General features: G+C 42.1%; 1 protein-coding gene across 1 annotated transcript in view; it reads right to left on the reverse strand.

Annotated features, from left to right (window-relative positions):
* Positions 1-12,387, reverse strand: part of DCTD (dCMP deaminase) — a 31,098-nt gene extending 18,711 nt beyond the window's left edge. Inside the window, exons 1-3 of the mRNA XM_084627564.1 lie at positions 12,189-12,387; positions 5,252-5,363; positions 956-1,091 (exon numbers count right to left, since the gene is read on the reverse strand). Of these exons, the coding sequence (XP_084483690.1) occupies positions 956-1,091; positions 5,252-5,363; positions 12,189-12,229 (289 nt within the window). The 5' untranslated portion in view covers positions 12,230-12,387. The remainder of the gene's footprint in view (positions 1-955; positions 1,092-5,251; positions 5,364-12,188) is intronic.
* Between the last annotated feature and the right edge of the window lie 2,068 nt (positions 12,388-14,455).

The raw sequence follows: 14,455 nt of genomic DNA on the forward strand, positions 1-14,455 counted from the left end.
AGCAACTACAAATTATCCCAATTTTACCATCTCTCATTGTACAGATTGTACCACTATACAACCCAGTTCATTTAGTGACACTACAATATAGTGCTTGTGACATGGAGATAAGCCCCTCCACAATGATGAATTGTAATGTAGCAAGCACTGGGATTTTATCATATTTGAACAAATGAGTCAGGAGGAGCAGCAAGCAGCCAAGGATGAAAGGAGAAAGTTTTAGTTTACACACAAACACTGTCATGATCACCAAAAATAAAAAAAAAAGGGGGAGGGATTTCAGGCATACTAGTTCAGCTGTTTCAAACAAAGTTAGGGGGGAAAACACTGTTTTGCCTAAGTTACAAAATTCTGGTGAAACTTTTCTTTGAGAAATTCTAATGCCCCCTTACTTAGAGCAGGGCCCTGACATTTGACAGGGTGTGGCCTTTGTGCTTTTTGCTGTCCTTCTGAAAGTTCTCCCAAGTTGTAAGCCTGCGGGGGAAAAACATGCAGTGGAAAAAGTAGTATGTGATGAGGCAATTAAACACTGTAAAGACGAACATGTGAAAAAACAGCACCACTTACACCTACTGTAACCATGTGCTATAATAATGGAAGTTTAGTTGACTTGTTTACTTTACTGAGTCAAAATTAGTAATGTGGAAAATTGTTAAGAATCTTAAGCGTTTATTAAAAAAACCCCACCATCAGTGCATTACTAGGAAGTTGTAAAATACAAGATGATGCTGTTTGCCCCTCCCACCAGCTCTGCAGAAAGAGAGCTAATAAACACTATTTCTAGAGCTGTGATTTCACAGTGGTATACTACCTGCATATCTGTTAAAGTCAGCCAGGCTGAGGGGAAGTGGATCAATATTTACCATGCTGGGACATCATTTGGACTCTCATATTTAAATGCTGAATGCTCTAATTTGCAAAACATAGGAAGCCTTGCTTAGAAAGTGTTCCTTACCATAAGGATATTTTGTGTCTAGCTTACTCTGTGCTGTTCTTGTCCAGGGCAACAAATCATCACTGCAACCATTAGGCATCCCATTATATCCAATTCCAACAATCTTGTTTTCTGAATTCACAATGCAAGCACCAACCTATATAAAACAGAGATTTACTATCATTTATGGGTGTCACACAATTAAAAAAAAAAATAGCAGCAATTATTCATGAGATTTAAAAAATAGTCATGATTAATCACGGTTTTAATTGCACTGTCGAACAATAATAGAATGCCAATTGTAAAATATTTTTGGATGTTTTTCTATAATTTTCAAATATATTTATTTCAATTCCAGCACAGAATACAATATTTTTTATTACAAATATTTACACTGTAAAAAAGATAAATACTATTTTTCAATTCACTTCATACAAGCACTGTAGTGCAATCTTTTTATTGTGAAAGTACAACTGACAAATGTAGATTTTTTTTTTAACGTAACTGCACTCAAAAATAAAACCATGTAAAACTTTAGCACCTACAAGCCCATTCAGTCCTATTTCTCATTCAGCCAATCGCTAAGACTAACAAGTTTGTTTATATTTGTGGGAGATAATGTTGCCCGCTTCTTATTTACACTGTCACCTGAAAGTGAGAACAGGCATTAGCATGGCACTGTTGTAGCCAGCATTGCAAGGTATTTACATGCCAGATGTGCTAAACATTTATATGCTCTTTCATTCTTCAGCATAGGCGCTGAAGTTTTACATTGCACTCAAAAAACAAAACAATGTAAAACTTCAGCGCCTATGCTGAAGAATGAAAGGGCATATAAACGTTTAGCACATCTGGCATGTAAATACCTTGCAATGCTGGCTACAACAGTGCCATGCTAATGCCTGTTCTCACTTTCAGGTGACAGTGTAAATAAGAAGCGGGCAACATTATCTCCCACAAATATAAACAAACTTGTTAGTCTTAGCGATTGGCTGAATGAGAAATAGGACTGAATGGGCTTGTAGATGCTAAAGTTTTACATGGTTTTGTTTTTTGAGTGCAGTTATGTTAAAAAAAATTTAAATCTACATTTGTAAGTTGCATTTTCATGATAGAGCTTGCACTACAGTACTTGTATGAGGAACTGAAAAATAGTATTTCTTTTGTTTTTTTTACAGTGCAAATATTTGTAATAAAATATAAAGTGAGCATTGGACACTTTGTATGTATTCTGTGTTGTAATCGAAATCAATATTTTAAATTGTAGAAAAACATCCGAAATATTTATAATTTAAATTGGTATTCTATGATTGTTTAACAGTGTGATTAAAACCACAATTAATTGTGACTATTTTTTTAATCTAGTTAATCTGTTTCGAGTTAAATCGCTTGCCTTAACTGCAATTAATTGACAGCTCTACTATTATTTAATATATGCACCAGGAGTATGCAAGCCAGTTTACAGACAACAAGAGAAACTTCATAAAACTTACAATTGAAGGGCCTGGTCCTGCAAACCCTTAATCATGTAAGATTGCAGGCAGAGAGCCTAAGGGACCGATCCTAATCTGTTATAAATTGGTTTAGTTCTAGCGATTTAGGTCTGTTCTACACACAAATTTGCACCAAAATACTAGACACCTGTTTTAATTCTCATCTTTTATTATATCACTCCAACTGTGCGTGCTGGACTTATTTTGGCATAAAAAATGTCCTATTTCGATTAAGCCCAAGTCTCTAAACGTACAAATTAAAAACAATTTTGTTATTTTTATGCAAGTTAAACACAGATGAGCTCTTAAATAAGACCAGTTGAGGATTTGGGGCTAAAAAGAACATTAAGCAGAGTAAGGAGGTCCGGGATACAAACAAAAAAAAGTAACTGAGTAGTGATGGTTATTGGGCATCTTCTCATCTCTGTATTTTTGTTGGGATTTCACTCTCCCATCTTCCCCCTTTTCTCTCAGCTGTTCTGTTAACAGCAGGTTGCAGGGAGGACTATAGAAGAAGGCAAAGGGTGGGAATACTAGTCAGGAGTCCTGTGCAGAGCAAAAAAACCACCAAACCCATGCAATCCAAGAGTAAAATAAGTTGCAGTGCCTCGAAGAGGAGGAGAAGAAACTTCAGTTAGATATGGAAACAAATTTGAGCTAGCCATCTGTCATAAATATAAAGGGAAGGGTAACCACCTTTCTATATACAGTGCTATAAAATCCCTCCTGGCCAGAGGCAAAACCCTTTCACCTGTAAAGGGTTAAGAAGCTAAGGTAACCTCGCTGGCACCTGACCCAAAATGACCGATGAGGGGACAAGATACTTTCAAATCTGGAGGGGGCGGGGGAAACAAAGGGTTCTGTCTGTGTGTGTGATGCTTTTGCCGGGAACAGATCAGGAATGCAGCCTTACAATTCCTGTTAAGTTAGTAAGTAATCTAGCTAGAAATGTGTTAGATTTCCTTTTGTTTAATGGCTGGTAAAATAAGCTGTGCTGGATGGAATGTATATTCCTGGTTGTGTGTCTTTTTGTAACTTAAAGTTTTTGCCTAGAGGGATTCTCTATGTTTTGAATCTGATTACCCTGTAAGGTATTTACCATCCTGATTTTACAGAGGTGATTCTTTTATCTTTTCTTTAATTAAAATTCTTCTTTTCAGAACCTGATTGATTTTTCATTGTTCTTAAAATCCAAAGGTTTGGGTCTGTGTTCACCTATGATTTTTCACTGTTCTTAAAATCCAAAGGTTTGGGTCTGTGTTCACCTATGCAAATTGGTGAGGATTCTTATCAAGCCTTCCCCAGGAAAGGGGGTGTAGGGCTTAGGGGTATATTTTGGGGGAAGACATCCCCAAGTGGTCTCTTTCCCTGTTCTTTGTTTAAAACGCTTGGTGGTGGCAGCATACGGTTCAAGGATAAGGCAAAGTTTGTACCTTGGGGAAGTATTAACCTAAGCTGGTAAGAATAAGCTTAGGGGGATCTTTCATGCAGGTCCCCACATCTGTACCCTAGAGTTCAGAGTGGGGAAGGAACCTTGACACCATCTAACATCAAATTTTGTCAAATTATCTCAAAACTGTCTACACTTATTCCCATTTTCCCCCGTCCCTCTTTCCTTAACATGTACATACCCTACAAGGAAGGCCTTGCAATGGGAGAAAAAAAAATGTGTGTTGCCAATACCACTGCTAGCTCTTACTCTGCCTGCACCTGTGAGAGCCCTGGCAGACAGGCATCCTGATCCTCAAGGCTTCCACCCAAGCCCTAGTCTTGACTTGCTGGATATGTGGCTTGCATGTGCCTGCTATCGAAACCAAGGCTCAGGAACCACACAGTGTGAGAGGTCACTGTTGATGGAATCTCCCAGGAAGAAGGTAAGAGAGCTGCACGAGGGGCTGGCTCTTCTGCCTAGCATCTGGGAGTACGAGGACTTCATTGACAGGATAGAAGTGGAAACATATGGGATGAAGGATGCTAGTCGACTATAGTGGCACCAGAATAGGAAGGAGAACAGGCTATTCTACAGGAAAGAGATTGGCTGCTGGCCACCTCAGACAGTAGACAGTGCTCCATCCCCACCCAGGTCCCCAATCCATTCTGGTCAAGAACTTGTATGCAATACCTGAAACAGGCGGTGAGGACCAGACCCAAATGGCTGAGGAGGAAATGTCACCTGTCCCCCAGGCAGGGAGGCTCACAGACACCAGACCCAAGAGGAGGCAGCTTAGAATGTTGGTTGTCAGGGACTCCCTTCTGAGGGGAATGGGAGAAAACCATCTGCAAACCTGACATGATGTCCTAGGACCTGTGCTGTCTGCCTGGAGACTGCATCCGAGAAATACAGAAAGGTTTCCGAGGTTCTTCTGACCATTACCACATGCTGATGATTCACGTGGGCACTAATGACACTACCAGTTCTGACCTGAGCAGATCAGCAGTGACAACTACTGTGGGCTCTGGGAGTGAGGGTGAAGAAGTTGGGGGCACGTGTTCTCATCCATGCTCTCAGTTGAGAGAAAGGATCCAGGCAGCGACACGTACATTCTGGAGGTTAATGCATGGCTGTGTAGATGGTATCAATAGGAGGGCTTCAGCTTCTTCAACCATGATGATAAAGTTCACAGTAACGTAAGTAACGACAGAGCTATATCTGAGGTCAAACTCATGAACAAAATTCCTGTAGCAAAAGCGCCCACTGTGCTGTAACTTGGGTAGCCCTATACTGAAATAGCTTCTAATGAAAATTCACTGTATATAAACTGGGTGTGTGACATATAGTGCAATACAACCTATACTACATTACTCCTGCATGCTGCTTTCTTACCTGAGAATTTGGATCCTTGCTTCTTTGTGCTGATAAGAAAGCTACTGCCATAAAATATTCAGGCCATTCCAAATAGTCCTCCCGTTTTTTACAGAGCATTTCACTGCCAAACCTACAAAAATCAAATAAAACAGGCAGTCAATAAAGAGGCTATAGCTGCATGTCCTGATTTTTTTTTTAAAGAGATAAAGTAAAGCCCTTTTATTGCTTGCTTTCAAAACACACTGGGGGACCAGATTCTGTTCCTGGTTACATGGATATAAAATTCAGTGGAGTTACTCTGGATTTACACCACTGTAGCCAACAGCAGAATCTGTCCCTGAATGTTATGGATTCACATCAGAAGTTTAATGGTAAAGCATATCAGTATTTTGCTCTGAACCTATAAGCAACACTTCCCTTCAAACAAAAGGCGATCATAAATTACAGCTTTGGATGAAATAATTCAGTCTCTGAATAGTTCAATGCCAGGTATTATCTATCCCTCAAAGATAACCGCCTGCATATTTCTCAGAAAAGGTACGTTCCGTATTCCTGTCTTACCAAAACTCTTTCCATTCAGGCAATGTAACTCTCATGTCCATTGTTCTAATTGCAAACATCTGATTCAGGCTATTTGTTATGGCCAATAATAAAGACTTAAGCAGACCTGTGTTTGGAATCGCTCTTTGTGATTAAACACCTCTCTTGCTGCCACTACAGCCATAAGTTGCCTTCACTTACAACACCTACAAGCAATATTCCTGGTGTGTACATTTAGGTTACAAATGGTTCAATCATGCACTCACTGCACTTATCATGCACTCACTGCAGAACAAATCTGCCACACACAGAAGCAGCTGAAAACTGCCAGTCCCACCCCCACCCCCCATCTTGTTCCCTAACGTATCAGTCAACAGATCTCATCAAGCATAACAGGTAAATAGGGCTTTAAATGATGCATTTAGGATGGTGGGAGCTTGTGTCCAGCTTTAAAGTAAGCCTTCCACCCTCTTCCCTGAACTGGAAAAAAAAAGAGTTTCCACGCATCAAGTTATGTTGAGATTAAAGAACAAAAAACACAGAAAGAGAACTGATCTGCATAACCCAATCCACCCCACCACACAGAGACTATTATCTATCAAAAGGATGACCATAATCAGTCATAAGGATTGTTCTGGTCAGACAATGAAGATAGAGGAAAAAACTACAAATATGAATAAGGTGGCCAGGGACCTAGGGCCCAATTTTCCTCAGACTGTACTTTACAACTTCATTGACCTCAGTTTACTCTGGTTTGAGAGCAGAGCCAGGGTCATAGTCTATTTCAGGATTCTCCACTAAATCTTTCATAATTTCTTTTGTAAATTCTTCTGCAAAAAAGTGAAAGGAGCAAAATGGATTTGTGCTCCTTTCTCCACACCCTTTTATGTATAAGGCAGCTGAAAGGTAGTAGTTTTTTCCCCTGCTTGCTTTTTAATTTAATATATAAAAATCTTATCTTCCCTATTTTTAGCTGAAGGACTGTTGGGAAGACTGGAGAACTGTACTGAGTACTTCCATATCCCACAATTGAAGGAGTGGGTGCAAGGAATCTCTCAAAAACATTTTCTCTCAGCTGTAACGTATTTGAGTTAAGCAGACATGTCAAAACAGAAAGAGCTTGAAACTACAAACTGACCATAAACTCTTCCTTTCCCAACTGAACTTAAAAAACCCAAAAAACAAAAACAAAAAAACCCACTTGTTATCTCATAATCCCAGCAGTTCTCCAATCATCCACAGAGTATTCTATATAAAACATGGTAGATAACCTGTAAAAACATAAAGGAACAAAGTTCTTTTCTTTTTTAATCTAGAGTTGCTGTTACTAAGGATCCCAGTTAAAAATATCAGAAGGATAGGAAGAGAAGAAAGTTGTGAATCTAGTTAAGAGCTCCAAGACAATGGAGAATGCCCTGCAAGAGAGGACATCAGAGGCACTTTTCAGCAGCTGATGGCCTCCCATCAGACAGCAGGACACCTCACAGCAATGCAGAGTCAGGAGCCCTCTGCATACAAAAGTACATTAGGAAGGAGATTTAACAGCAAGGAAGGAAGAATTTACGAAAGAAATTATGAAAGATTTAGTGGAGAATCCCTGGAGAATCCTGAAATAGACTATGACCCTGGCTCTGCTCTCAAACCAGAGTAAACTGAGGTCAATGGAGTTGTAAAGTACAGTCTGAGGAAAATTGGGCCCTAGATCCCTGGCCGCCTTATTCATATTTGTAGTTTTTTCCTCTATCTTCATTGTCTGACCAGAACAATCCTTATGACGGATTATGGTCATCCTTTTGTTTTAGGATACTTGCGCTATATTGATGACATCTTCATCATCTGGACCCATGGAAAAGAAGCCCTTGAGGAATTCCACCATGATTTCAACAATTTACATCCCACCATCAACCTCAGCCTGGTCCAGTCCACACAAGAGATCCACTTCCTGGACACTACAGTTCTAATAAACGATGGTCACATAAACACCACCCTATACCAGAAACTTACTGACCGCTATTCCTACCTACTTGCCTCCAGCTTTCACCCTGACCACACCACACGATCCATCGTCTACAGCCAAGCTCTGCAATACAACCGCATTTGCTCCAATCCCTCAGACAGAGACAAACACCTACAAGATCTCTATCAAGCATTCTTACAACTACAATACCCACCTGCGGAAGTAAAGAAACAGATTGATAGAGCCAGAAGAGTTCCCAGAAGTCACCTACTACAGGACAGGCCTAACAAAGAAAATAACAGAACGCCACTAGCTGTCACCTTCAGCCCCCAACTAAACCCCTCCAACACATTATGAAGGATCTACAACCTATCCTGAAGGATGACCCAACACTCTCACAAATCTTGGGAGACAGGCCAGTCCTTGCCTACAGGCAGCCCCCCAACCTGAAGCAAATACCCACCAGCAACCACATACCACACAACAAAACCACTAACCCAGGAACCTATCCTTGCCACAAAGCCCGTTGCCAACTGTGCCCACATATCTATTCAGGGGACACCATCAAAGGGGCTAATAACATCAGCCACACTATCAGAGGCTCGTTCACCTGCACATCCACCAATGTGATATATGCCATCATGTGCCAGCAATGCCCCTCTGCCATGTACATTGGTCAAACTGGACAGTCTCTACGTAAAAGAGTAAATGGACACAAATCAGATGTCAAGAATTATAACATTCATAAACCAGTCGGAGAACACTTCAATCTCTTTGGTCACGCGATTACAGACATGAAAGTTGCTATATTACAACAAAAAAAAACTTCAAATCCAGACTCCAGCGAGAAACTGTTGAATTGGAATTCATTTACAAATTGGATACAATTAACTTAGGCTTGAATAGAGACTGGGAGTGGCTAAGTTATTATGCAAGGTAACCTATTTCCCCTTCTTGTTAAACCCTGGATTTGTGCTGGAAATGGCCCACCTTGATTATCATACACATTGTAAGGAGAGGTTTCAGAGTAACAGCTGTGTTAGTCTGTATTCGCAAAAAGAAAAGGAGTACTTGTGGCACCTTAGAGACTAACCAATTTATTAGAGCATAAGCTTTCGTGAGCTACAGCTCACTTCATCAGATGCATATCGTGGAAACTGCAGCAGACTATATATATACACAGAGAATATGAAACAATACCTTCTCCCACCCCACTGTCCTGCTGGTAATAGCTTACCAGCAGGACAGTGGGGTGGGAGGAGGTATTGGTAAGCTATTACCAGCAGGACAGTGGGTTGGGAGGAGGTATTGTTTCATATTCTCTGTGTATATATAAAGTCTGCTGCAGTTTCCACGATATGCATCTGATGAAGTGAGCTGTAGCTCACGAAAGCTTATGCTCTAATAAATTGGTTAGTCTCTAAGGTGCCACAAGTACTCCTTTTCTTTTATTGTAAGGAGAGTGGTCACTTTAAATAAGCAATTACCAGCAGGAGAGTGGCTTTGTGGGGGGGGGGGTGAGAAAACCATATATATCCATTGTGTCTGAGGCTAAACATGTTAGCAGCATTGATGACCTCAGAGGTGAGGCAGGCACCCGGCGAGACAACAAATCGGAGATAACAATGGGAAGCCTGACAATAACCATCAAATGACAACAGCAGAAAACTCCAAGATTAACACCACTTAAGGACTAATGATTACAGGATGACATTTCAAAATGCATGGACTCATATGGGAATTTACAACTATAAAAATGGGGTGTTTTGCCATGGAACTCTGGGTTCAGTCCTGCAAAACCTCGGAGGATCCGATCGCGACCGACAGAACCCAGCTCCTCACTTGTGTTCAATTTAACTGGCCATTAGATTGACTCGAGCTACAACAGACTGGTATCTATAAAAACCAACTGGCAAGACTCTCTGCATGATGTGTATCTGTGTGTGACTGAAAAAACATATGCTAACTGTTGTAATTTCAATAAATATGGCGGATTTGCCTTCACTCTTATATAAGATCCCGTGTGCTTTGTATAGCATAACACTTGGGTGACGCTCCACCTCCCCGAGAGGCACAAGGAACATGTGGACTTGACCTCTGGCTATTAACTTTCCTCCCCATACCTCTAATTGTTTTATTTATAGCCTCTAGTCAAGAAAATTAGTTGATTCCTTTATTTTAATTAGATTTTCTTCCCTCCCCCATATGGTTATTGGGGGGTGATACTTAAATATATATAAATATCTATTTTCCAGCAAAGAATAAAGAGCATTCCTTAAAATTGAATGTTACCCCCCACATAGAAGATTGGCTATAATCAAAATCTTTACAGAAGATAATACTGTTTATGTTTACAATTTCCAGGCCTTTTGGCAATAATCAGTCCCTCTTGAATACTCTGTAAGAGTGAATAATGTTTCCACAAGTCACACAGTATTTTGCATTCACAGATGTCTGAAGAAGTAAGGTTTTTACCCACAAAAACTTAAGCTCAAATAAATCTGTTAGTCTTTAAGGTGCCACCGGACTCCTTGTTGTTTTTGTGGATACAGACTAACACGGCTACCCCCTGATAATTACAGGACAAGGGCTTAAGTCCACAAGAGAGCCAATATACAATCACCATGGCAAATTTGTGACAGTTTTCAAAATGATTACTTGTGATAAGTAACCCCAGAATCCTCCAATCTTTGCTTGAAACTTGGAATTGTTGTCATAATAAAGCAATACAGCTGGCACAGATGGACAAGACTGTATATACATTCTGCCACAACCTACCCCAGTTAGAGTGTGCAACCATTTTAAAAAACTCCAAACAATTATTATATCAAGATATGTTAAAACCCATTTTTCAATGGGGTTTGAAGTTTTTAGAGTGTCTAGAGGATAACCAGTGATGGTAAAGTTACTTTTACATTACACACTTAATCTCAACGACCTTGCAAAATATGTAGTATTTTCATACAAATAGCTACACTGATTTACTGCCATATCTTGGGTTGGGGAGCAGCAATTAATTAGCACGCTGCAGGAAGGGTCTGTGCATGGAAATTTTGGCCAAGGGCACAGGAGCAAATACAAACTATCAGGAAACATGAGAACAGCCATAATGGGTCATACCAAAGGTCCATCCAGTCCAGTATCCTGTCTGCCATCCAGTACCCATCCTGCCATTATGGCGATAGCTATTTATGGACTTAACCTCCATGAATTTATCTAGTTCTCTTTTAAACCCTGTTAAAGTCCTAGCCTTCACAACGTCCTTAGGCAAGGAATTCCACAAGTTGACTGTGAGCTGTGTGAAGAACTTCCTTTTATTTGTTTTAAACCTGCTGTCCATTACGATGCCCACCATTCATTTAGTGGCCCCTAGTTCTTATATTATGGGAACAAGTAAATAACTTTTCCTTATTCACTTTCTTCATTCCACTCAGGATTTTATAAACCTCTATCATATCCCCCCTTAGTCTCCTCTTTTTCAAGATGAATAGTCTCTTTAATCTCTCCTCACATGGGACCTATCCAAACCCCTGCCAAGAGGAGTGTAGCATCCATGAACAGTAAAGGCCTTTTTAAAGATATTTTCAGAAAGATATAGCTGAAGGATGTAAACATCAAAGAGACAGATTATTTAGTGGAACAAAGTAGCATATAACCAGAAATAACTAGATATAAGTGACAGGGGAAATTTGGACTAAATAACAGAAAAAGCTTCCAGACAGTAAAATCTAACAGGTTGTGGAACAGACTCAAGGGAAGAAGCAGAAGCCCTCTTATGAGGAAAGATTTTAAATCAGATTTGGCAAAGCAAGTCTAATAAATGTGAACTTGGGAACACTCTCGCACTGGCAATAAACTACATTTGGACTCAATTTATTTAATTCGGAAGGGATCCACTGACACTGAGGATCTGAACTTGAGGCCTAAGATGCTAAACCCCCCCTGCTGGTGCGTAGCACTCACCTAGACCCTAGCGCGATGGACACATTATTAAACCGGCCTCACCCCTAATGCACAGGGCGGCTGCTATTTGAAGGGGCCTGCGGCACAGCTTTCACATCATCGGCCCGTGGTACCGTGCGCTGCCCCATCCACGATGCCAGCCCCAATCCCCCACTCACTGTCCTCCTTTCCATACCATCCATCCACCCACCCACCCCCGGCCCAGGGGGCATCCAGCAGCTGCCTGAGCCGCCCCCCCTTCTGTGGATTCCCTCCCTGCACCGTGGAAGAGCAGCAATGAACCCCGCGCCGCGCTGCTGTCACCCCGCCGGGGCCGGGGCTGCTCCACAGCGTGCGCCTCAGCCGGCGCGGCAAAGCACGGGCAGGGCAGGGCAGGGCAGGAGCGCAGCCGGGCCGGGGAGGGTGGAGGCGGCCACGGGAACCAGGGTGACACGCGGCCGGGGCCGAATCCCCCCCGCCTGCGGGATGGAGCCCGGGGGCGCCCGCGGGCTGTACCCGTTGAGCTGGCCGCAGGAGCTGGGCTGATCCCCGTTCATCTCGCTCACGCCAACTCCGCCGCTGCCCGCGCTGCGCCCCTGCTCTTTGGCGCCAAAGCAGGAGAGGGCGGAGCCGCTGTGCCCCGCCCCCGCCGCGTGAGCGCGCCCCGCCGGTCGCGTTGGGGCGCGCGCGGGGATCCGGCAGGGGGCCGGTGGCCGGGCGGGGAGCGCACGGCAGAGGCTGGGGCTGCAGCTCCCAGCATGCCACGCGGCGGGGCTGCCCGCGCAGCATGGCACGCTGGGAGCCGTAGTCCCACGGAGGTGAGGCGGCGCAGACCCGGCTCCGGTTCATGGCTGTTCAGCGCGGGAGGCTGCGAAGGAGGAACTGGTCCCCGGGCCTCCGCTGCTGGCAGGATGTCCGCGTGGTCCCCTGCCCCGGACTAAGTGCCGGCAGCCCCCTGGGGGTACCCGCATGTGAAGTCACCGAAAAGGCAGCCCCGCACCCCCACCCCCCCTTAATAGTAGCGTATGATTAAAATATCTTGTCTGCCCTCCAGTGCCCATAGCTCTGCTCACCACAAAAGCCATGGGAGCGGAGGGCAGACTTTGGACACCCACGCGCAGCTTGCAGATGTCCCTCGTTCCCAGGGACATCTCGGATTCTCACCCTCGGTGGCTGGAAATTATTTACATCAGGAGTAAGTGACCCTGGATGGAGCCCTGAGGGGATACAAAATTTGGATCCGCATCCTGTGATCCGCAGAAATGGTCCAGGGATATAAAGCAGATATCCGCGAGTTTGCAGGGCTCTAACCATGGCACTGGGGTTATAGTTTAAATGAAGGGTTTCAGAGTAGCAGCCCTGTTAGTCTGTATCCACAAAAAGAAAAGGAGGACTTGTGGCACCTTAGAGACTAGCAAATTTAAGGAGATTAAACCAACAGCATTTTAAGTTTCTTGCATGAATAATTTTTGTGTTCCTCATTGAGGGTCTGTCACATATTGCGTCTTACTCTTGGGTCTTTGCATAGACACACACACACTATGTGCATTCCACGCAGATGTTTTACAAGTAAATCTTATTTAGTCAAACCCCAATTATCAAAATATTAGGTTATATAAAATTCATTTTTGTCCCCAGAATATGAAATTAATATAGAAAGTGAATTGCATTTATCCACCACCTAGTCAAACGTTTTGGCTGTCTCAAAAGATATTCGGACAACTGGAGTATACCTACATATACAGTGTCTAATACAGTGCAAGTTTAAAGATTCAAGATCCAGTGCATAATATAATACTAGTTAAGTGCTCCTTTCTGTGGCTGGCCAGCTCTCCCAGCTCTCCGTGGTCTAATTTCCTGTCTATCCTGTTAGGGTAGCTAGCTGCACTTGTTCTGCAGTCGTGGCACTCAAATGAGTGCAAGAACGAATTGCACTTATGGCTGTCTGCTGCACAGGACTGCGAGGAGGCAGTAGAGAGTATACAAAAGAACTGGCAAAAATCCAATCCTAAGTGTTTGATACTGCTCCCATTGAAGTCAACGGGAGCAGAAGTGGACACTTATAGTAGGCTCAAAACAGAGGTCCTTATCTCTTAAATGTAAAGAGCTTCTTTAGAGTTCTGAATCAGCAACTTATCATTTTTGAGCATGGGAAACTACACGATGGAAGATGTTTCATTTCAGATATATATTCCTGTTCATTTGTAAACCTGAAAAGTCCATCAATGCAGTAGCCAGGCATACAAGAGATCAGTTCTGCAGCCTATACTCAGGCAGAATTTCCATTTACTTTAATGTCTGAGCAAGGACTACATAATCATGTCTCTAACTCTGTTAATTTCATATGTACAGAAAATGTTTTTGCAAAGTTATAGTTAACTGAAACAAAAAAAATGTAAAAGGAAAAGAAAATTAATGAAATAATTATCTGCAGGGAAAACAGGAGCCTGAAGGTGAAATGAAAGACATGATTATGGTTGGTCATGGAAAGTTAAAGAACACTTACTGAATAAATCTTATTTTCCAGAGAATAATTTAGCAGTTAAACAAGTTTCTGGTATCTGTATGCATATATGTGCCTTCCCTAAGTGTAAAACAGAGAATTAATGCTACAATTATCCATTCTAAATTAGATTTTTTTCCGACTTATTTTTCTTATTTGCAAAGTTTATGGTTCCGAAGATAAACCACAATAAATATTTAACATTTAAAAAGCAGTTTATTTCTTTATGCTACGCACATACAACAAATTATTTTTTTCTCTTCTGTGCCCTGAAGAAATA

Source organism: Lepidochelys olivacea (genome assembly GCF_965140295.1).
Source record: "Lepidochelys olivacea isolate rLepOli2 genome assembly, chromosome: 4".
NCBI classification, from domain to species: domain Eukaryota; kingdom Metazoa; phylum Chordata; order Testudines; family Cheloniidae; genus Lepidochelys; species Lepidochelys olivacea.